The 25,308-nt window shown below is 33.4% G+C and overlaps 1 protein-coding gene and 1 long non-coding RNA gene across 2 annotated transcripts; both read right to left on the bottom strand.

The window, feature by feature from the left end:
• Window positions 1-4,150: 4,150 nt before the first annotated feature.
• On the bottom strand, window positions 4,151-12,839 carry LOC127702851 (deubiquitinase OTUD6B-like). Its single transcript, XM_052207154.1, has 3 exons — window positions 12,750-12,839; window positions 5,601-5,834; window positions 4,151-4,396 (listed from the first exon to the last, which is right to left on the bottom strand). The coding sequence occupies exons 1-3, from the start codon at window positions 12,837-12,839 to the stop codon at window positions 4,151-4,153; spliced, it is 570 nt and encodes a 189-aa protein (XP_052063114.1).
• Window positions 12,840-21,864: 9,025 nt separating this feature from the next.
• On the bottom strand, window positions 21,865-24,774 carry LOC127700438 (uncharacterized). The gene is made up of 3 exons (XR_007981574.1): window positions 24,730-24,774; window positions 22,558-22,621; window positions 21,865-21,956 (listed from the first exon to the last, which is right to left on the bottom strand). It is a non-coding gene; the product is annotated as an uncharacterized LOC127700438 (long non-coding RNA).
• Window positions 24,775-25,308: the final 534 nt, after the last annotated feature.

The following is a 25,308-nucleotide window of genomic DNA, read 5'->3' on the forward strand; positions in this document are numbered from 1 at the left end:
TTAGTATATTGGTAGATGAAGAAATTAAACATTTGTGAAGAAGAAAGAGATTGAGCTTCTTTTTTTTATTTTTAAATATGAAGAATATGTATAAGATAATGTATGTATCTGTTTTCATCAAAGTCAAAGTATGAATAAACGAATGGAGATATATATGGAGCGGGCATAATGGAATATAATATTTTGATTCATTTGCTTAATACTATGCTCTAAGTGTACTCTTGTTATGTCAATTCGATGCTTTATTTGTAGAACTCTCAGCCACGCTTTGCCATCTTTATTATTTAAGCGTGTTTCCAGACCCCACGACGAGGACGTGGTTCTACCTTGGGGTCCATATAATTTTTTTTTTTTTTTTTTTAATTATTTTTAGTCATTATATAGTAATATGTACATTCCTATCTAACATAATATTTATACATTTTGTACATGGTGGTCCCATTTTGATAAGCGGTGGATTTTTACCACTAAGGTTCACTGTAATTTTGCCCTTTTTGAAGTTGTAGTTTTAGCATTTTTAATACGTTTCCGTTGGCAAGGTTTACGTGCACATGCACTTGTTTTGGGGATTGTCAGCCCACCATCTGTTGAAGTGGTGGACTCTGGGATTGCGTTTAACTTTCTCCCATGAGTCAAGAATTTTTGCAATGCAAAAGCCTTTTCTTTCTCCGATTTAATCTGCCATAGAGCTTTTGTGCATTGAAAATGGCTTACTGAGGAGCTTAGCTCAAAGTCTCCATGTCCATAAAGTGCGCCATTGACAAGACTTTCTTGCAACTTTATTTCTTTGTGAATTTTATTAATTAACTCTGGAAGTTTCTCAGGCTTCCAATCTTGATTTAGTTTCAAGATGTGATTGATTGATTCACAATTATTGTTTTTCCATTGCAATGGAATTCTCGACTCTGTTTTTCGAGCATTGTACACGTAATCCCTTATAGTAGGAATAACTTTTTGCGTAAGATATGGACCAACGAGGTCTTCATATTTTCTTTCAATATCAGTAACCTTAGCGGAAAAATCTACCGTCGTATCTGCTTCTATCAGACCGTTATCCCCAAATAAGTCTGATAAAATTTGTTTTGCGTTCTTGTCATTTACGCCAACCTTTGTTCTCAAATGCCTTGTAACATTTTCACTCAAGTGCCTTGTGCACAATGTGAGTTCAGATGTTGGAAAACTGTCTTTGATAGCTTTTACTAAAGCCTTTTCCTCATCTGAACCAATCACAAGATTGCTATAACTAAGCAAGGTATCACTTATTGTTGTATCAAGCACTGATGCAATATGAGTAAAAAAACGTTGGTAGGTGTGGCAAGCACCATCCCAATGCAAATAAATTGGTCCCATTATTATTGGGTTTGTGTTTTTCCCTTTGCGTTTAAGTTTGTTTTCCTGGAAAACAGTTGTTGTGACAAAGCAGGCGCCCAAATTGAATGTTCTGTCAACACCAATTATTGATGATTTACAAGCACTGGCAAAATGCTTCATTTGGAAATCTGTGTAGCAGATAACACTTGGTGGTTTGCCTGTGGTCTGAACAATTTCTTTCAAAAAAGGATGCTTAGCAGAATTCATGTTAATAACAGTTTGCATATCATCAGCAATATTTTGTTTGTTGAAAGGATTTTTTTCATTATTAACATGATATTTAACGTTTTGGACATATTTTGAGTCACGTGGCTGATGTTCAGATTCAAAGTTATCAGTGAAAATTTGTTTAACTGATTTTCCAGCTTCTATTTCTGATCTAACTTGCGATTTAGTATCAGGTGATGTTCTGATATATTCTTGATTTGTCAGTTTAGCGTTACCATGCTTGTTAACTACTTCAATAGGATAAGTTCCTATGTACTCTGCTATGGCTTTATTCATTGTTTCCAATGAATGGCCAGGCAATTTATCCAACCAACTAATTCTTTTTTTGTAAGAATTCATTCTTTTAAGAGATGCATAATACCGTTTAAGGATGAACAAATTAGAATCATCAGGTTGTGGTTCTAAAGGAATAAATTCCTTTTTTATTATTTTACAATACATATCATTCTTTTTAACACAAGAAACCAAATTGTTATCATTTTGTACTACAAAATATGTTGTTTTAGTTGAGGTTGATTTGGAATCCCATGTTCCACAATCGTCCCAAAACTCCATTTTCTTAGACTTAGCTTTCCTAGTCATATTTGATTGATTGTCTAGCACAAAGTACTAATTCTCTTTAACCGAGCGTGGTATCTCAGTATGAGAAACATTTTCATTTACCAGCACATTTAAAATCTGATCAATTGATAGAAACTTGCCATCTAAAGTGTTTTTAATTATATTTTCATTTTGAATATTTGAATCAGTTGATACATTTGATTCATTTGCTTCGAGCTTGCAAGATATGCTGTCTACCTTTACATCAGTTAGTATAAGAGTTATCTAATTCTACATGACATGTGTCACTGCGTTTATTGCCTTGATCAACTGAATCGAAAGATTCATCTAGAGACTTAACAGTGGTATCGAAAATTGTTGGACACACATTTGATTCATTTCTTGTGCTATCTAAAATAGGAAAGTCATGCATACTGTCTATATCAATAACAGATATATTGTGGCTAGCTTTAACTAGCGGCACAAAGTGATCTGGAGTCTATATCGGACTGCGCCCATGACCAGAACTGGTCCATAGTATAACAATTGGATCATTTGACTGAATTTGCAATGGATCAAACATGGTGTTTAAGATACCGACTGTCTTGTCCATAAACCCATTTCGGGGTGGATATACTGACTGAATTGGACAACCCAATACCGACGCTGCGGCAAGAATGGTCCATGCGGACGAAAATGCTCTATTTTTGGCGGCAGCCTTACAAGCTTCATCATATGATGGTGAGACAAGTTCTAGTCTATTGTGCTTAGATGTATCATAAATTAGCTTATTTGACACCATCTCTATACAAGTCAAAACTCTCAGTCTTGTTGCAAGACTTTCATTGCCACACATGTCCACTGACAAAGAATTGAAGAGACAATTGCCATTTGTTGAGACTTGGACAGGGTTTCTTTCTTTAATAATCATGCTTTGTTCATTTAATATTTGTCTAGAAACCCTGTCTTCAACCAAAGAGCTCATTGCAGAATATGTATGGTTTGTCTCCCCAATAATTTGTGTTAGTGGTTCTTTTCTTAGCAATATTTTCTCTACATTTACGCCATCCGTCAACAAATTTTTACTTGCATAAGCTTCTAATCTACTAATAGAAAGATCATAGTCAAATTTATGATCTTTTGTATGACAACATTGTGTACATATGCTTTTAGTCTGACTTAAGATCCGAAATTGATCTTTTGTTAATTTCTGGCACTTTTGGTGAAACCATGTTTCACATTTTTCACAAAACACACACATTCGAGTGCAGTTTTTTTTAAGCATTGTGTATAAGTTGGTTGAAGCAAACTAAAGTTAGATAATATATTATAGGTAATTTTTCTCAGAGACAAGAGCCTGTGGTAAGTACATGAAATACAAATTCCAACAGACAATGACAGAAATGAAATGTTTTGTATGTCAGAAAGTCAAAGTTTGCCAATTTTTTATCCTAAAGGACTATGTAGAATTTCATTCTTCAAACAGCAAAGTATAAATGCTACTTCTCCATTCCTTGATTGTTTATTGCTTATAATATTGTCAACCAATTACAGATTCTGGTGTTTACTTTTGGAAATATCTGCATGAATGACTTAGATTTTGAAATTAATAATTACAAAACATTGAATTTTTCGAAATACTAGTGTATTTCTACCCCAGGAATAGACTATGTTAACTGTATTTGGCAAAACCTTTTGGAAGTTTGAGTCATCAATGCTCTTCAACTTCGTACTTTATTTGGAAATTTTTTCAAAATTCAAGCATCACTGATGAGTCTTTTGTAGACGAAATGTGCGTCTGGGGTACAAAATTTTAATCCTGGTATCTATGATGAGTCTATTTTTATACATTTATCAAATTATCCTATACTTGCATAAAGCTAAATAATCTTCCAGTCTAGTAAAAATAAGATTTGAATAAACTTCCAATGATAAAATTATCAACAAAATGCCACAAAGAAAAATCAATATTCATATTTTTAAAACTTCTTAAATTTAATTTAATCTAGTATTAATTTGTCACCTCCTGTGTTGATTTGTCTTTTAATTCTTTTAGCTCTGTTGCATGTTTGTCATTCAGTTCACCCTCTAACTTTGCTATCTGTTCTGTAATTTCTTTCTTCTTCTTTTTATCTCCTTTTGACACACTATGTTTTAACTGTTGTATTTTAGCCTGTAATTCCTTCTTTTCTTTTTTGTGCCTCTTAACCACCCATTCCTCTTCATTTTCAGAGTCACTCATTTTTCTTTCTTTAGCCTGAAATGTACATTTTATAATTTTTATACTTTAGCAGGAACACGTCATGTTATGTTTGTTTCCTAAATATAATTAATCACAAAGTGATATTTTGCACAATCTCAATTTCAATTCACATCATTTTTCTTCACAATCATAGACTCATTTAGGGATGGAAATCAATGTTTTATATTGGCTATTATTGTAACTTCTTTTAGCTGCAGTATCAAAACAATATTAAGTTCAATCTAAAAAAAAAATTTACGCCATCCGTCAACAAATTTTTACTTGCATAAGCTTCTAATCTACTAATAGAAAGATCATAGTCAAATTTATGATCTTTTGTATGACAACATTGTGTACATATGCTTTTAGTCTGACTTAAGATCCGAAATTGATCTTTTGTTAATTTCTGGCACTTTTGGTGAAACCATGTTTCACATTTTTCACAAAACACACACATTCGAGTGCAGTTTTTTTTAAGCATTGTGTATAAGTTGGTTGAAGCAAACTAAAGTTAGATAATATATTATAGGTAATTTTTCTCAGAGACAAGAGCCTGTGGTAAGTACATGAAATACAAATTCCAACAGACAATGACAGAAATGAAATGTTTTGTATGTCAGAAAGTCAAAGTTTGCCAATTTTTTATCCTAAAGGACTATGTAGAATTTCATTCTTCAAACAGCAAAGTATAAATGCTACTTCTCCATTCCTTGATTGTTTATTGCTTATAATATTGTCAACCAATTACAGATTCTGGTGTTTACTTTTGGAAATATCTGCATGAATGACTTAGATTTTGAAATTAATAATTACAAAACATTGAATTTTTCGAAATACTAGTGTATTTCTACCCCAGGAATAGACTATGTTAACTGTATTTGGCAAAACCTTTTGGAAGTTTGAGTCATCAATGCTCTTCAACTTCGTACTTTATTTGGAAATTTTTTCAAAATTCAAGCATCACTGATGAGTCTTTTGTAGACGAAATGTGCGTCTGGGGTACAAAATTTTAATCCTGGTATCTATGATGAGTCTATTTTTATACATTTATCAAATTATCCTATACTTGCATAAAGCTAAATAATCTTCCAGTCTAGTAAAAATAAGATTTGAATAAACTTCCAATGATAAAATTATCAACAAAATGCCACAAAGAAAAATCAATATTCATATTTTTAAAACTTCTTAAATTTAATTTAATCTAGTATTAATTTGTCACCTCCTGTGTTGATTTGTCTTTTAATTCTTTTAGCTCTGTTGCATGTTTGTCATTCAGTTCACCCTCTAACTTTGCTATCTGTTCTGTAATTTCTTTCTTCTTCTTTTTATCTCCTTTTGACACACTATGTTTTAACTGTTGTATTTTAGCCTGTAATTCCTTCTTTTCTTTTTTGTGCCTCTTAACCACCCATTCCTCTTCATTTTCAGAGTCACTCATTTTTCTTTCTTTAGCCTGAAATGTACATTTTATAATTTTTATACTTTAGCAGGAACACGTCATGTTATGTTTGTTTCCTAAATATAATTAATCACAAAGTGATATTTTGCACAATCTCAATTTCAATTCACATCATTTTTCTTCACAATCATAGACTCATTTAGGGATGGAAATCAATGTTTTATATTGGCTATTATTGTAACTTCTTTTAGCTGCAGTATCAAAACAATATTAAGTTCAATCTAAAAAAAAAATTTACGCCATCCGTCAACAAATTTTTACTTGCATAAGCTTCTAATCTACTAATAGAAAGATCATAGTCAAATTTATGATCTTTTGTATGACAACATTGTGTGCATATGAAATCACAGCTTTTAGTCTGACTTAAGATCCGAAACTGATCTTTTGTTAATTTCTGGCATTTTTGGTGAAACCGTGTTTCACATTTTTCACAAAACACACACATTCGAGTGCAGTTTTTTGAACAGTTACCACATGGGTGTGCCATTTTTAGAGTGTAAGACTAATATTGCAGGGTATAACTTCCCTTACTATTTCCTTTGCCCAAGAGGAAAACCCTTATCCCAAGGGATTCAGTTTGACACGGCGATGTGACAAAATAAGTGCGTTTCAATATTTACCCTTGCCCAAGGGGATATCATGAACGGACGTGTCCACTATAGTATAATTATAATACTTCTAATATGCATTTATCGAAGTTCGAGTCGTAACCTTTTTTTCCCTTGCCCAAAAGGAAATTGAAACCCTGTACCAAAGGGTTCGTTTGATACCGCGCAGTATCAAAGACGTACAAAGTAACTGATTTATTAATCAAAGGTAAACCGAGTTGCGTTTTAGATTCTAGCAATTGCACAGAGCACGTACTTGTGCGAGAATAATACTGAAATGCTGACAATTTACTTTATACTAAACATGAAAGTTGAATGGCTTCAGTCAGCTTGGTAGAGCAAAGGAAATGCACACTCTATAAAACTGAAACAAAAACAAAAAAAGGTCAACTTTCCTTTGAAGGATTTATTGAAACAAAAACATGAAATATAATTTCCTTTCTAACAGTATAATTCATTGTTCTTGATAGGAACAACATTAGATGTGGCTTCACCCTAAGGTAATAACAGTACACACAATGTGGAACATCAAATGAGATTAACGAGGCGCGTGTCCCCTTTTTTATTGCTACAATAACATCCAATTAACACCTTCAACTTTGTACACGCGTCAGACTATACAATTACACGCGCCAGAATATACAATCATTGTAAATAGTGAACACCTGTTGAAAACTCAAGATTGTCATTAATTTCCTTTCATCTTCAATCAATATGCATAAACATGATAAATATCGTTTAATGAGGCAATAAACAAATAAAAAGATGAAAACATTTAAATTTCAATTTTCTTTTCCTCTTGTTTGATTTCAGTTCTTTGTATTTCACAATTTGTGTCAATATTTTCAGGACAATGATGCACAAATAATTCATTTTGCGAGCTTAATATATATTGCACGAAAAGAGTTTTAAAAAACAAATTATAAGATAAATAATATGTTCTAAAACACAAGGAAAAGTAATCTCATAATACAATAATTAAACGTAATACTGGCTGTTATACATAATAGATGATAAAATATTATGTAAATAATGTTTCATTTTTTTCTATCAATTTTAACTTTCTTGTCGCTAAAATTATTTTCTTTTGCATATTCTTTTAATATTTATTGCAATAATTAATTTTAATTAAAAAAAATATGTTTTCTTGTCGCTAAATAGTTTCTTGTCGCTTCTTGTCGCTAAAATAATTCTTGTTGTCGCTTCTTGTCGCTTGTTGACGCTTCTTGTCGCTAAAATTCTTGTTGTCGCTAATTAGTGAGACCGTTATTTCCTCTATCATAGAGATTTGGTGTACATGAACAATATTCCTGCGCCTTTGGCCATTTGGGAAATGTAAACGACTTGTAATTAGAGATTTTCGGCGATGAAATATTTCATACAATTGTTCTTTGACATCTTAGCCAAAAGCACATGGGATGATAAACTACGTACGGATTTCTATTGAGCACTACTTCCTATGTGCAACTTCAAAAGTTTTGGGTAGTTCGACGATCTTCTTTCTTTCCAAATCTTCACATCCTTTGTAGGACAACCACACCGCTACAATATCTGTTCGGCATGTAGAACAAAACCCACCACCATGAATGAAGAAATATATGTACACTCTATTTTGAATAATACTATCCTCCACCAATATATACAGGTTCACTTTTGTAGTTACTCGCATAACTTGTTGTGTGTACTCTTAGTTGCATTTAAAATTCATAGGCTAGTTACTGGACATATTTACAGGGGGATTATTTATGTTTACGTGGTAAAATAGTTCATACGTAAAAAGAAACGTTGTAAAATAATTACTTCAATCAGATTCGCACTCTAAAATCTAAAATCTAAGATAGTTCGCCTTAGAATCTAAAAAGTCGGCTCATTGAGCCAGAGACATATAATACAAGAGATTCGCAACTCTAGTAGAGTCTATATAACAGCCAATGAAATGACGTGGCCACCGGAAAGCCGATTAATCCGATGGATTTATGGGTAAAAACATGCTATTGTTGTGAAAAAGGTTCTACGCCTCACGATTTTTCTAATGGATAAATCCGATACCTTTCACAGCTAAAGCATGCAAGTATATTTAAAAGTTACAAAAAACTAATTCTAATAATTTGTTATTGATAAAATGTGTTCTTATGATGAGATTAATCAAATACAAACAAAGTTAAAACTCGGCCCATTTTACTTCACCTATTGCCGTAGAAACCATTTGATCTCCCAATTTTTTTCTTAAAACTTGGAAATATGCTAATAAATATATAATTTTATGGGGCAATAATACTCCTAAATGTTGTTTCGTGAAAATAAGACTATTTTCGTAAAATTTGATCCAACAATGTGGCGATTTTTTCTGGTTGATACCCGAATTTTTTTTATTAAACTGGCCAGAGACATATATTGTATTATATGTCTCTGAACTGGCTAAATATTGAAATTGTTCATTGACAAATTTCCTTAAATCAGTCCTTCTTTTTTGTGCACTATGAAATTTATAGCCTGCATTTTGTTAGACAATTTATTCATTTTTCATTCTGTTTATGGCAAAGTTGTTTATCTTCTCCTATTCTGAAGTCATTGTTTTTTTCTTCTTTTTAGGGTGCCAAAGATGAACGAATGCAGTAAATTTACAAAAGGAGTAAAATTTTCCTTGTAAAGGAAACCTTCTGCTGGTCGCAATATTATGAATGAGCTTCATGCATCTGTTGTCGTTTCAGACTACGCTTCTCATTCAAAACATGAACCTAATTCATTTTTAAATTAAAATCGTATTGAGGACATTTCAATGGTGACTGCAAAAGATATATAATATATATATATATATATTTGATAATAAAAGATTTTATTTACACCAAGGATTTGTATATGTATACACATAAACAATCTCACTTTTAAATTGCCATCTCTTTACCCCAATATAAGAAGACAAAAACCACTACAAATGATTGTCTCGTGGAAATAAGGTTATAAAATACTTTTTTTAAATAGTGTCTTCCATGTTGCTGTATGACCTCGGCTCCCACTTCAATGTTGTGTTTTTTTATAGATTTTTTGTTGCTTTGAGGACACACATATCCATCTATGTATGCAGTATTGTCAATTGTTTTTGTTGGTGGGTCTCTCGCTTATGTTTTCGTCCTTTTCACTATCAACAAAGAGTTCGTTATCAGTTTATTCAACTAGGAGTATATTTAAGTCGTAACTATTAAGATTGTCATCCCACGAAATAAAATTCCATATTGCGTGCACATGAATGAAGCTTTATTCAAATGAGAAATTAATTGTAATTTTCTTAAATATTAATTCTCAATACACACTTCGAACATGAAGAAACCATAAATTTACCGACAATCATTTAAAAAAAACAACTCAGTGCAAGCCTATGATGAAACTGTCAAACAACACTTAGAAATCAAACATTTACCGACAATCCTACAGAAAAAAAACTCAATGAAAGCCCAATAAATGATGAATATAAAAATAAATAAAATTCTAATAATTTATAAATTTCAAGAATAAAAAACAAAGCCTATCATGATTAACAATGAATTAACAAATAAATTAAGTTTTTTTCCATATTAATTAATTTTACATTTTGTGAATTGTATTTTTGGAAAGAGTGTGGACACCTGTGGTGTAACAACTTCTTGTTTACAAGGTGTCAATTAAAACTCATTATTTATAACATGTTCGTGATTTACCTGGTCATCGAATAATTCAAACCTAATATACATGTCACACTGTGAAATTATGTCTCCGAGGCAGGTGTATATTCAATAGAAACCCATTATGTAACTATCAAATAAAATGAACTCTGACACAATTTATCAAGTGTTAATTATTTAATATCAGTTTTTTTTAATACACTATCAAATTATGTCTCTTTTTCATTAATACAAATCTAAAATCAAAATTACATTAAAATAAATAATTATATATGTACTCAAATTATTTAATTAATTATGATAAATTTAGCACTGAAACAGTTTATGTTATGCTTAAACATTCGTCCTTACTTCGAGTACTTTTAATACTTTTATTAATGACTTTATTACCTAAGGAGATCTCGCGAGGTTTAACTAGTGGCCGCGTGTTATTACGGGATTTCGCCGAGTTGCGAATCTCTTGTATTATATGTCTCTGATTGAGCTTATTGTCTTTATATTCACATTGTAAAATCTACTTAAATCACTTGTACTCCGCGTATTGAGCTTGTCGTTACACATCATAAAATCTAATAGAATCTAAATATTCACCTTATCTATGTTAGCACAATAAAGAATAAAATGACTTTAAAAGGTAAAAGATATCGTCTCGAGTCTGTATTGGCACCGGCACACCCATATTACGTATTAATAAGCATAATGTTCTTTGCACGCATGGGCATAATACTCTCATGAGCATTTGACATTTATGATGTTATACTATGTGTTCGACCTATTTGGAGTTGACTGCCCTACATCCCAGACCCCACCCTCCCATAGACCATGACCAGGATATCTTCCATTCAGCTATGGTTGTAGTAAGAGTTTACATCCGGCACTGTGTATAAGGAATATAAGACGCCTTGCTTGGTGTTCTATCTTTGAGACTTCTTCACTGTTTAGTCGAAGTTGTCGTTGTACCATGGTTACGTCCATCAATATCTGTATTTTAAACCCTTCACTTAAGGACTCCCATTCTATATTGCTGTGGTTTGTCAGTAGACTCTCTATATCATTAATGACTGGCCTTCTGATGTTATCCCAAGCTTTACATTCAATTAACAGATGTTCTACAGTTTCCTCTTTCTGGCTGCAGGCGTTACATATCTCCTGATTTCCCTCCTTATAGATTTTATATCTCAGGGGCTGCAGGGCGTAGGTTCCTGTCAGGAGTTTTAGTTTGACTGGAATTCTAGAACGGTCTTTATTGGTATAGCTTTTTATCTTCAATATGTTGTGGATTCTACCCGCTTTGAAATTATCTATCTGAAGGTATTTTAACCCTTGGTACAGATTGGCAATAACCGATATTTCATTGGCCCAGTAATTAGCAATTTGCCTTTTTATTTGATTGATAGTGGTTTTAGTCACATCTGCATTATCTAGCATGTCCATGGCCCTGCCGAGGTTGTATTTGAACATGACCCTCTGTACTTCAATATACCAGCTGTGGCTTCCTGATGATTTTACAGTGAGTTGTCTCTTACCAAGCTGTTTATCAACACTGTTGTCTGCTTGCTGACATATGCTACAGAAGAATGTCATCATTTTGGCATGGATTTGTGCCTCGACTGGTAGGATGCCTGTTAGGATGTAGACTGCTGGGTCAGGAGTACTCATGGGGACTGAGAGAATTTGTTTGAGCATCTTTTTCTGGAACTTCTCTAGGGTTTCCAAGTGTGCTGACTTTGGTGTCAAAAGCTCCATCCCGTAGAGTAGTACTGGGGATATGTAGGTCTTAAATAGATGGATTAAGCTTTCAGGATCTAGTCCGTTTTCTCCATGGAATCCACTGCCGAGCAGGGCATAGGCACTTCTTCTTGCTTTCTTAACATTCTCTTCAACATTGGATTCGATGTTTTGTCTCATTGATGGTGTTCTTATTATACCAAGATGGGTTGATTTTGTGACGTTTGGCATTGGATCTTTTCCTAGCTGGTATTGTTCTGGTTCACAACTGTTCTTGGTTGGTTTAGGTTGGATGTGTATTGCCACACTCTTCTGGGGTTGGAGCTTATAGCCTTCCATTCCAGCGTAGTCAGCAGATATATTTATTTGTATCTGCATATCAGGTGGTCTTTTTCCCAATAATGCTATGTCGTCTGCGCATGCTGTGGTATTGCATAGGACATTACCAATTTTGCATCCAAGGCCTGATTGCTGTAATCTATTCAGGAGTGGGTTTACATAGACCTTGTATAAATCAGTGCTGAGAATTCCTCCTTGTCGTACACCTTGGCTTACTGCGAACTCGTCTGCAATCATTCCTTCCCATTTGATGGCACTCGTTGATTGCCAGTGCATACTCTGTATTATCCTCCAGAGAGTGTCGTCGATACCGCAATGAAAGAGTCGTCGCATTAGGTGACTGTGTACCACTACATCAAATGCCGACTTTGCGTCTAATAGAACCAGCTCAAATTCTTGGTTGCTGTCTACACTCTCACGATAAACTTCTTCCACGACCAGAGCTGCGTTCAGTGGCGATGATTTTGCCGTGAAGCCTCGTTGGGTTGGATTTTGATCTTGAAGGACTTTTGGTTGTATTCTGTCTCTGATTATTGCCTCTACTATCTTATTAACGACTGGCAGTACTGTTATACCTCTGTAGTTGGCAGCATGACATCGGTCCCCCTTGTTTTTGAAGACAGGAGTAAGTAGTCCTTTCTTAAGTATGTCTGGAATACAGCCATGTTTAAATACTAGGTTGATGAGCAGTAAAAGTAGTTGTTCTATTTTTTCTCCTGCATAGATGAGGTGCTCAACTGTGATGCCATATATGTCTGCAGATTTACCTTTGTTTAATGACTTTATGGCCTTCTTAAGCTCTGTGTGGTTTGCCAAAGGTGTTTTCTTACTTTTTACCATGTCGTTGATTAATTCGATCTCATATTCTACCAGCTCGTGATAGTGATAATCCTTCAGCTGGGATGATTTTTCTGCTGATGCTAGATTTCCAAAGTGTTCAGTAAAGCCTTCGATTACTTGGTCACCAGAGTAACATTTGTCATTTACATGTAGATCCATTATACCAGCCCTGTTTCTGTTCCTACTGCTTTTTACGAGTTTGTGGTACAGCTTACTGTCTCTTGTTCTTGCCTCCAATATCTCTTGTTTTTCCCTGTCTCGCTCTCTGGCCTGCTCAACTTTCACCTGCTTTTTAAATTCCTTTCTGGTGTTAATTCTGTCTTGATATGACTTGTCAGCTGGGTTGGTGGGTTTCCCATTTCTAGTCCATACATCATAGCGTTTTCTCATCTCTTTCAGACTACTTTTGATGATTGGCGTCCATACTTTCAGTTTTGGCTTTGCCTTATATCTTGATTTCTTCGATGAGCTCTCAATTGCTGCTTTTGTTAGCATTTGGTGCATCTTACTGATAAGGAGGTTGGCGTCCTCTGCTGTCTCAGCTGGGCATTCTGCTATCCACCTGCTCGTTTATAATTGCCAGATATAAATCCTGGTCTACTTTGTCCCATTTTATAGTTGGTTGAATTTGCTGTAAATTGTTGGTTTTGTTTGTACTAATTTTTGGTATCCCTATCTTGGATTAGGATATTTTCTCCTGTCGTTCTGGTGTAGTAGATTGCAGTTGCCTGTTTTATAAGCTCGAAAGTAGCAGCATCAGCAGTTATGACCAGTCCACCACCTGTGGTTTTTAATTCAAGGTGGGCCTCTCTTTTAGTTGCCTCGAGCTTATTCATTAGTGCTCTCTGGATGTTAAGGTTATAATCTTTGGTGATCTGTCTCTTGTTTGGTAAGCTGCGCCCAACTCTGCTGACTTGCTGGTTGTCCCCCATATTATCAGGTGTATACAATCAGTGAAGAGGTACGTAGTGGATAATCCCACGGTCGACAGCTTTCCACTGACTGTGTACAGGCCTTGACGTTAGCGGGCTATATTTTATTTGAGCTGTAAGTATATATCTCTAGTGACGTTCCCCCTTTTCCTTTGTTTTCTGTTTATAGTACTGTTGTTTAATAAATAGCAAAAATCTATATATATATATGTATGTATAGTCTTCTTATAGAAGCTGTATAAAAGCTTTATAGTTAAGCTTGATAAGTTAATATGTACTTATAAGGCAAAATGCAGACCTAATGGTAGAAACGGTATAAACACACAGCTACCTTGTTGGACGTATTGCTCTTATGTTGGTGGACGTATTTCTCAATCAGTGTAGATATGTTTAGGCCAGTCAGTTGTAAGTTCTAAGTCTGCTGCCAATTAGTGAGTAGGTACGTCGTGGATAATCCCACTGTCGACTGCTAATCACCAATCCACAGCAAACTTCACCCTACTGTTGGTAACAGTGACTCTGAGCTAACCTTCCAATCTTCTTCAGCCACACTCTGGCCAATAGCACTGAAGGATGTATTCCGTCTATATATAGGTTGAAGTTATACCTATCAGCTACCCTTTTGTGTCTGTTTTTGGAGCTCTTTTGCTGGTTATGACTGATGTCGACTGAAAGTGTGGGTGGAAAGACCTGTATCAGTTGGTTTATTTCACGTATTTTGCTGTTTAATTCCAGAATGTGTTTAACCAATAGGCAGTCCTGGTTAATATACTGGTTAGTGTCCGGGTGGTTTCGGCTTTTGTTCCAGTGGTAGATTGAAATGGGGGGTACTTCTAGGAGCGTCACTTTGCATCCAGGATAATTTTGTACTATTTTAACAATTTCATTTAGGTTATCCACTGTGTCTTTTGTGGCTTCGTATGGATCTGGGTGTAGTTCTATGTATTTAGTCTTGTAATTGTAGCATGTCAGGTCACATGTACCAAGCCATACGTATATGGAAATGTTGTCAAGTTGGCCTATCTTAGTGGCTATGTTGTCCCTTAAGGTTTTTATACGACCGCAAATTATGTCCGCGTCGTCGTCGTCGTCGTCGTCGTCCGAAGACACATGGGTTTTCGCACTCTTACTTTATTTTAAGTGAGTGGATCTCTATGAAATTTTACCATAAGGTTCAATACCACAAAAGGAAGGTTGGGATTGATTTTGGGGGTTATGGTACCAACAGTTTAGGAATTAGGGGCCAAAAATAAGCATTTTTGTAACTTCCAGACATAACTTGTGTGTTAGTGTATGGATCTCTCTGACATTGCAACCACAAGGTTCCATATCTCAAAGGGAATGCTGGGATTGATTTTGGGGGTAATCGCCTCAAAATTTTAGGAATTAGGGGCCAAAAAAGGGGAAAAAACAAGCATTTTTCTAGTTTCATGACAATAACTTGTGAGTAAGTGTATGGATCTTTCTAAAATTGTACTACAAGGTTCCATATCACAAAGGTAAAGCTGGAATGAGTTTGGGGGTAATTGCCCAAAAGGTTTAGGAATAAGGGGCCAAAACGTGGCCAAAAATAAGCATTTTTCTAGTTTCCAGACAATAACTTGTGTTCAAGTGTATGGATCTCTCTGAAATTGTACTGCAAGGTACCATACCACAAAGGGAAGGCTGGGATTGAGTTTGGGGGTGATGAATCATAATGGGGTTCAAAAAATTGTGGGGGGGGGGGGATTTTTTTTTTCCTTTTTTTTTTTCTTTAGAATTTTCCATTTTAAATTGGTTATTTCTGATTTATATATAAAAGCTAATAATAATGATATGGTTTGAATAGGTAAATTAAAAAAAAAGTTCTTACACCACATTCATTCTATGCTGTGTCAAATATTTAATCACAATCCAAATTCAGTGCTGTATCAATCTTGAATGTTGTGTCCATACTTGCCCCAACTGTTCAGGGTTCAGCCTCTGCGGTCGTATCAAGCTGCGCCCAGCGGAGCATTTTATTCTGGTCATATTTTTTGTATTCCAGAATTGAAAGTATGAAAAAAAGTGCCCAATTAGTTATTAATAACATATAAGCCAGCTAGATAATAACAATAGCACTTTTTACACCATTTAGTGGGAAGAACACAAATCTAGGGTGGTAGCATAAGGCAGCTTTACTGCCTAAAAATGTTCTAAATTAAGATGTAACCATATTTTTTACAGTTCATTTGTGCATATTTACAGACATGAGAACAATTGGGAACTTTATGTCAGTGTGTATAGATTTAATTACTGATTTAGTAGCCAATTTATCTACTTTCTGTTTGGGAGGCTGGTGCCTAAGGGAAAAACATGGGAACTATATTTCAGTCTGTGTAGATTCAGTTACTGATTTAGAGCCAATTTATCTACTTTCTGTTTGGGAGGCTGGTGCCTCAGGAAAAATAAATGGGGAATGTGTCCATGGGACACATGCCCCCGCTTGCATATCATATAAATTTATAAAGGGACATAACTGAAGAACGGTAAAAGTGATGCTACCCAAATTTGTACTTGATCTGAGTTTTGTGGTAATAAGTGTTATGAATAAGTTTCATAGCATTTGGTTGAGGCAAACTTCAGTAAGAGAACAGAAACGAAAAATTCAGCAATTTTTCCATTTGTAAAGGGACATAACTCTAAAACGGTTAAAGTGACGCCACCAAAATTCAAACTTGATCTGTGTTTTGTGGTAATAAGCATTTTGTATGAGTTTCATAACATTTGTTTGAGGCAAACTAAAGTTAGATAGGGAAACCAACTTTGGGACGTACGTACGTACGGACAGACAACGGTAAAACTTAATGCCCCCTCCGTTACGGGGGGGGGGGGGGGGGGGGTGGGGGGGGGGGCATAAAAATGGGAACTATATGTCAGTTTGTATAGATATAGTTAATGATTTAGTAGCCAATCTGTCTACTTTCTGTTTGGGAGGCTGGTGTGTTAGGAAAAACTAGAGGCTCCTATAAGAGCCTGTGTCGCTCACCTGATTCTACTTTGGTTTTAGAAATCAAGTAAAAATAGATTAAAATCATAACATAAACTGTTAACACAGAGATATGTCTCGCCTATTTGTTATTTTGATAATGCAAATGTTGAAATTAAAATAGCAATACTTTACATGCAAGTTATGCAAATATTCAAAGTCAATGAACCATGACTGAAGGTACAGGGCTAAACAATCTCCATGGAAATGAGATGTGCCAATGCTAATACAACTGCATACCAAATACCATTGACTTATCATAAGTCGTTCCCTTTCAACAAACCTAAACACAAACATTACTTGTAAACTATGTAAAAGTTTCAAAGTCAATGAACCATGATGAGGGGGTGGGGCTATATAATCCATGGAAATGAAACTTGCAAATGCCAATAAATTTGCATACCGAATATCATTGACTTAACATTAGTGGTTCATCTTAAACTGACCTAATCACAAACTAATACATGTAAACTAAGTAAAAGTTTCAAAGTCAATAGACCATGACTGAGGGATAAAGACCAAATATTCTCCATGGAAATAAGATGTGCTAATGCTTATACAACTGCATACCAATTATCATTGACCTACCAATAACAGTTCCCCTTAAACTGACCTAATAACAAACTAATAAATGAAAACTAAGCAAAAGTTTCAAAGTCAAAAGACCATGAATGAGGGGGCAGGGCCAAATAATCTCCATGGAAATGAGATATGCCAATGCTTATACAACTGCATACCAAATATCATTGACCTACCACTAGTGGTTCCCCATAAACTGACCTAATTACAAACTAATACATGAAAACTAAGCAAAGTTTCAAAGTCAATAGACCTTGACTGAGGGGGCGGGGCCAAACAATCTCCGTGGTAATGAGATGTGCCAATGCTAATACAACTGCAGACCAAATATCACTGACCTACCACTAGTGGTTCACCATGAACTAGACCTAATCACAAACTAATACATTGTTGAGGCCGACGCCGGAAACATCATACCTATGTCTCGCTTTTTGACTCCGTCAAGGCGAGACAAAAACTATACAATTTTTAAGTGGTCATTGGACCTCAAAATTGGATAAAGACAACAATGATGGATCATATGCCAGATGAATACCTCAGACCATAAGGCATCTGCATACCAGATTGTATTATTCAGCTCTTCCAGCATCTAGATATAATGAAGTTTTATACAGACAACTCCAACACCAGATCAGCATCCCTGTGTTTTGTATGTGACAGTCAATTTGCTCATTGCTGAAGGCCGTACAGTGACCTATAGTTGTTAATTGTATGTCATTTGGTCTTTGGTGGGGAGTTGTCTCATTGGTAATCATACCACATTTTCTTATTTTTATAAGACAATATAAAATTAGATCATTTAAGCATTCTTGATCTATTTAAAGCATTGGCAGCTAATCAGGTAATCATCAAATCTAATGAACAATTCTGTAAGGTACCGGTAATGCCTAAAGCGTTATTTGTCTTGTTCAAACCAGCAAAGAAGTTTCATGAACATTTCTAAAAGTTTAAAGATCGATATGATAGACACAAAGTGACATCTGCCTCATACCCTAGACCACAGAAACCTCTTCCCCCTTTATTAGTAATTCAGACTCACATAAAATATAACATGTATAAGATGTGTTTTCTTCAATACATTTTATTTATCAATTAATTGTACTATTATTATGCATCATGATACACAATACCCAAATGTAGAAGACACATTCTGCTTCATCAGCTGTGTATAAACATCAAAGAAATAGAAATAACTAGTAATAAGCCTTTGGTCACGGTTATCAACTTTACAATAATACAATTAAAAGGAGGAAAAGGATCTGCATCATGGGTTAGGTATCATTAGGAAGACTTTACAATTATACAAAATATCTGACATTACTGATGATTCTTACTAATTTCATGGATACCAGTTCTCAAACTGGAAAAGGACTGGTTTTGAGATACATGAACCAAATTTTGTTATTATTACTTCCTATTAAAGTAGCGTTTCTTTTTTTAATATATAAACTTGAGGTTTTCAATTACTTACCAAACTTATAAAAAAGGATAGAATGTCATAAAGAAATAGAATCATCAGTTTGTCTCAACTTCTGAAAAGGACATTCAAAAACATTACAATTCTTATACACAATAAAAAAGGTTTTAAAATACATGAATCGAATTCATTTTTGAGGTGTACTCAATTTATTTACTGGGTAATTAAAATAATCTAAATATCTTGACTTGTGCAAAAATTATTAGATCACCAAGGAAATAGTTAACTGTATTTAATTTCTTATTTTTAACCCAAGCTGTTTTATTATATAAATTTTCTTTTCTATGCAAAGTTAGTTTTTTGTATTGAAAAAGTATATTTATATTTTTCAAGGACCTTTATTTTTTTTATATTAAGGGAGATAACTAGTAAACAGTTTTTATTTCGTTATTTATCCATTAGATGTGCTGTGGTGAGCAAGTGTATCATCTGTTTGCTTATCTATCTACAAATTTAACCAAACAATTAAAGGATTAAATAAGACTTTTCCTAAACTTTCAAATAATCTTCAGTATCTGTTGACAGTGTGTACCATTTTTAAAATTTCTTAAGGTTCTCCAATTGATGAATGGATTTTAACATTTCTTACATTTTATAATTCATATCGAAGGATAGGATGGTTCAGCTGATGTTAACATAGATTTAGTTAGAGCAGATTTTGAACTTGCATCCATTAATCTTGTAATTTGGTCAATCTTTAAGGACTACATCAATAGTTTAATACATTCATTTTCTATTTTATCCTTTAAGAATGAGTTAACAGCATAAAATGTCAGATCTCATCATGTAAAAAAATATTTTGTATTGCATGTATAAGCAAAATCTATCAATTTTCCCCACAAACTCAATCATATTAAGGCTTGATACAACAAGATTTGACAATAAAATCAAATAAAATCACATAAAAACCACTAAAATAATATAAAACCAGATAAAACACAAATCTTGTTATAGCAAAGCCTTATAAAATGGTAATATATTAGTGTCTTAAAGTAGAATTTATTCTGAATTCTTGTTAATGCTATGAAAATTTTGTCATAATGAGATCCAACTATCAAAATAAAGATTAAAAACAAAACAAAAAATATTCAAACCAACCTATCCTTCACATGACAAAATTGTTGTACAAGATGTTTCCTTCTGAAGTTAATCAAAATATTTAAAAGGTCCATTCATTTCAATTGGGAATCCCAAAATTTCATTATAATAAAATACAATACACATTGCCATTAGTTACAGAAGATAATCTGAAAGTTTAAATGAAAACCTTCCAACAGAATATAAGCTGTGGATGAGAGATGATGATGGACAAACAGACAAATCTTCTTTAACATCCCATTATATGCTCACCTCGAGTGAAGAAGGTCATGGGACTTGGATCCCCTGCTGGGTCAAACCAAAGAATTAAAAATTGGTATTTGATATTAGGTAAGGTGGAATGTCTTCCTGTGGACTGTTACATTGTGAACTAGCACATTAAAAAATCCAGCTCAGCGTGCTGGTCTAGTACAAAGCATTTATGCATTTAATTTGAGACTGGACGTTAAACACCCATCTAACCATAAAAATCAAAGAAAAACTTATTTTACAGTTTCCTGATTAATCTTAGGAGGGGTAAATAATTCTTAAGAAGTTGAGTACAATCCTCAAAAAACAAACCTTATAATTATAATGTCCTTAAAATATAAATAATGATGAATGACGAAAAACATAAAACTCAATCATATGAAAATGAAAAAATAAAACAAACTGCACAAACTGTATAATTATTTTCACTCGAGTGGCCTCAGATGCTGAATAATGCATTTATAATATATAAACAAAACCAATAAATAAAACTGACAGCCATTAATTTGTATAAATGTACAGAAAGTGGAGTCAAACCAAACCTAACATTTTTATTTGCAGTAACCAAGTTTATATTGCATCAAAAACTGCGTACTTAAATTGTTTAACAGGGGATTTTTTTTTATATACTCCCTATAGTGTTTGGCCATCCAAGTCCTACTTTATTGGTTTCTAACCGGCAAAATTCATTTCACAAAGAACTTGTAAGACTTACACATACATAACTTAAAAAATATATGTAAACTGATGAGTCTTATGGGTATTTCGTGAAACCATATGGCATACTTATGAGTCCCCTCAAATAACAATAATTTCACAGCTTTATTTTTCATCAATCACTATACAATAATGGAATGCAAGTAAAAATAAGGAAAAAAATATTTATAATTTGGATTTTAGATAAATTGATACAGCATTAAAAACTAAATTTGTTAACAATTCATTCTTCTGCTAACAAGAGTTAAACACTAAGATCAATCTATTTTCATCAAGATGTTCCTCAACTATGCTTCTTGTAAGATATTCTTAAAAGTTGTTAGCAGTTAAGCTAAAAATAAAAAAAAGTTGGAACAGACATATATCTAACAATTCTAACAATTCTGGAAACCAAAAACTACATTTCAATAAAATGACATTTGTTTCTTTTTCTTTTCTTTTTTTTTTCCTTTTTTCTTTCTTTATTTTTTTTTTTAGATTCTTCATTCTGAACCTACTGGAAGTGTTTTGACTAGACACGGACCATTATTAATAATTTCTTAAGTAGGTCTTCAAGTAAAATTAGTCTGTTTCACTTTTGAAAAAAAAAAAGAATAAAAAATAATATATCAAGGCAATAATTGACATGAGAAGAGCTACCAAAATATTGCCATAGGGCTTTAATGGAAAAAAGAAAATGAAATTTTGAATTTCAAATACAAGTTAACCTACAACTTCCAATCTTGTTGAAAATGGAGAATCTTTACTCAATTTTTTTTTTTTTTTATTTTTTGTAAAAAATTATAAAAAAATTTTCAAGCATACACAAAAATTGTCTAAATTACATTCTTCACTGTTACAGTGATATCACACAGTCATTTTATGCAGCCACAGTAAAAGTTACCTGAAAAAGAAATAGACATTCTGAAGCATATCTGTCAAACTATATGAAAATTGAAACATTATTCTGGCAAAGGAATTATTAACTGGGCATTACAATAATGATGCATACATTTCTTTCATTAGTTTTTAAGTGATTTGTTGCCATAAATTTAAACTACCAAAAAACAAATAAGTATGATCGATATCCGACATATTTGTTTTTCGTTCATTGTTTTATCATATATCAGGTAGTTGGAGATCTTGTTTGAATTGTTTCAAATTTTGTCATGTTGGGGCCTTTTATAGCTTACTAAACAGTCTAGATTTTACTCATTGTTAAAGCTGTCATGTGACCTTTAGCTGCGTACATCCACATCATTTGGTCTCATTTGCAATTATACCACATCAATTTTTATATTATGGGACTATTTAAGATAATAACAAAAAACATATTTTCCTAAATTATAGTTTTTTACTTCTTTATTTACCTTCTTCCAGATTATATATACAATTATAACTTAAGAAACATTAAAATGTAAGATATACATTTGTGCATAATAAAAATCTATCACATTTATATGCTCTTGGATGAATAGGTCATAAATCTATGTATTGGTTCTTACCATAAATTTCAGCTCCAATGACCATTCCCAGCCTCAATCCTTACAGACAAGCTGTGAAGCTAACCTGAAATATAAAATGCTTAGTTTTCAAAATTGTTTAAAAGGATCACTGTTGGTATATTGTGTTGGTATACTGTCAGTGGCGGATCCAGAAATTTTCATAAGTGGGGGCACACTGACTGCCTAAGAGGGGGCCCGCTCCAGTCATGCTTCAGTGATTCCCTATATAATCAACCAAATTTTTCCCAAAAAAGGGGGGGCCGGGGAAAATTTTTGTTTTATGTTACGATGGATTTTTATCATTGAATAACAGTCGGTTAATTACAATAAAATTTGTGATATTGATGAACAGGGACCTCATTTAAATAGCTGAGAAAGAGAAACTAGAATATTTATTTGAAATGTGGGCGAAGTACCAGGACAGATTACAAGAGCTAAATTTGTTCATTCCCTGAGCTTCAGATATCAAGCGAAAAATGACTTGTGATGACTATACACGTCTTTATGTCTTTAGAATGTTAACTTTTAACTATAGATAACAATATTAATGTGTTATAAAATAACTTTTAAACATGATTGTGCTATGAATTAATGACTATCAAACTTTTAACAATAATGACAATTATGACTTTAACTTTGCCAGGTCAAACCTACCGGTCCTAAGCCTGGATTAAATAGGATGGAATTCATAAGAAGCTTATATCATAAAAGCGCTAATGTCCTATGTAAAAAGCCCAAACAACCTTTTTTAAAAAGCGCAAATGTCCTATAAATTGAAGCGCAAATGTCCATTTAAAAAAGCGCAAATGTCCATTTAAAAAAGCGCAAATGTCCTATGAAAAAGCGCAAACATCCCGCGGCCATTTCAGATCCTTATTAAATCTTCTCATATTATAATACCGATAAACAAAAATAGTAGATTTCTGACCAAACTCGTATAAACTTTCAAGCCTAGAGCAAATAATATTAAAATTTTTCTATTATTAACCAATGACTTAAAATACATTATAAATTGTCCAGTTAATACAATTCCATGTGTCTTAGAACTGGTCGTTAATACAGGTCTGATACAGAAAAACCAGTTCATACAGAATTTTTACTGGTCTTAATACAGGATTTTAACTTACGGTTTTTGATTCAAAAAGGTGTCAGAAAATGGATGTGTGTTTTACTTGAAATATTAGATTTCAACAAATTTGATGTTAAAGTTGTTATTTTTCATATGATATAATTTTTTCTTTTAGCACCAGTATATATAAATTAAAGACCGTTGAAAGGGTGAATAGCCAGAATTGTCAACCGTAAAAGACTATTTCTCTGTGGGTGCAGTAGGGTTGACAATCTTGGATATGCACCGCTTTGAAGGGGCAACATTTGTTTAATTATACCAAACTAACAATAGATGGGCCTTTCATGAACTATTTAAAGTGCATGTTTAAGAAGCTCTTCTACACGTATTAATATTTTGACCACCTTAATTGGGTTAACCCAGTATACTGTAGTACCATAACAAAATGTCAAAACACTAATCAGAGAATTATTTTGTGTCTTAAAATGCCTCATATATACAACAAAAGAAGACTCTTTCTGTAAAATAATGATGGCCTTGAAAAGGGTCATTTGTGAATGCTATCCTCGGCACCAGATGGATTTCACATACTTTTTTCTTCATCTCACCACGTACTTCTAACCTAGCCATTTCCATTTTGTTTACAAACGTCAATGACATCATTTTGATGGGAGATAGCTTGTGTTAAAATCAAGAGGCTCAGAGTTATTTACTGATGAATGTATATAAATTTTTAGGGCTATTCAACTCTCCTTGCATTTAAATGAAAAACCCAATTAGTTTATATTGTTTATGTAGGAGTTTTTCTACTGTTGAATTTGTCCTCGATCAGCTTCTGGTGGCTATTCCAAGTCATTGGTTAATAAGGTGTCATAAAATGGGTGTTTTCATATTAATCCTGTATTATGTCCTTGTACAGTCGTTTTGGGTCTCATCAGCTGTATTGGCCTTCAGCTACACCTCGAGCCATTACAGCTAACCTCAACCCAATACGACTACTTGAACATAATATAGGATTAATATGAAAACAACCATTCAATAACACTATATTATACATTTGTTACTTTTTTAACATGGAATAACATACTGGTACTGGTACCTACCTACATATTAGCTGTATTAGACCACCAAGTCTTATTTCCACACCATGAAAACATGTCACAGAAAGAACCTAAAATGAAATAAAAATTGACACATTACATAATTTTACAAATCAATTCTGTCAACCTAAAATTTACTTAATACTTTTCTGATTTCTAACTATTTTAAACAATAATATAGCATCAACACCAGTTTGTAAAATTAATTTTAAAGATGGAAAAACAGTCAAAGTTTTAGGATTTAAATTTCAACTGTGCAAAAATCATCTGCATATTTAACAAAAAGTTATCTCCCATTAAATAAGAAAATTTTGATGCTAAGTGTACTAGTCTCCCTTGAAGTTAAATTTGTTATTGCTATTCTAATAGAAAATCTTGTTCATGCACCTGGCAAATTGAAAATATTACACTGGTTAGTCAATGGTGTTTTGCAAGCAGAAAATCAGGATGCAGTTCGTCTCCATATGCTCTTTTTTATCAAATATTTCTAGAGAATGTATAGAAATTGTTTGGCTCAAATAAACTTGCCTTCTTATTTTCTAGGTAGAGCCTCAGACTTGGCTGAAGATTTATTTAACCATC

Source organism: Mytilus californianus, unplaced genomic scaffold, assembly GCF_021869535.1.
Source record: "Mytilus californianus isolate M0D057914Y unplaced genomic scaffold, xbMytCali1.0.p SCAF_5, whole genome shotgun sequence".
NCBI classification, from domain to species: domain Eukaryota; kingdom Metazoa; phylum Mollusca; class Bivalvia; order Mytilida; family Mytilidae; genus Mytilus; species Mytilus californianus.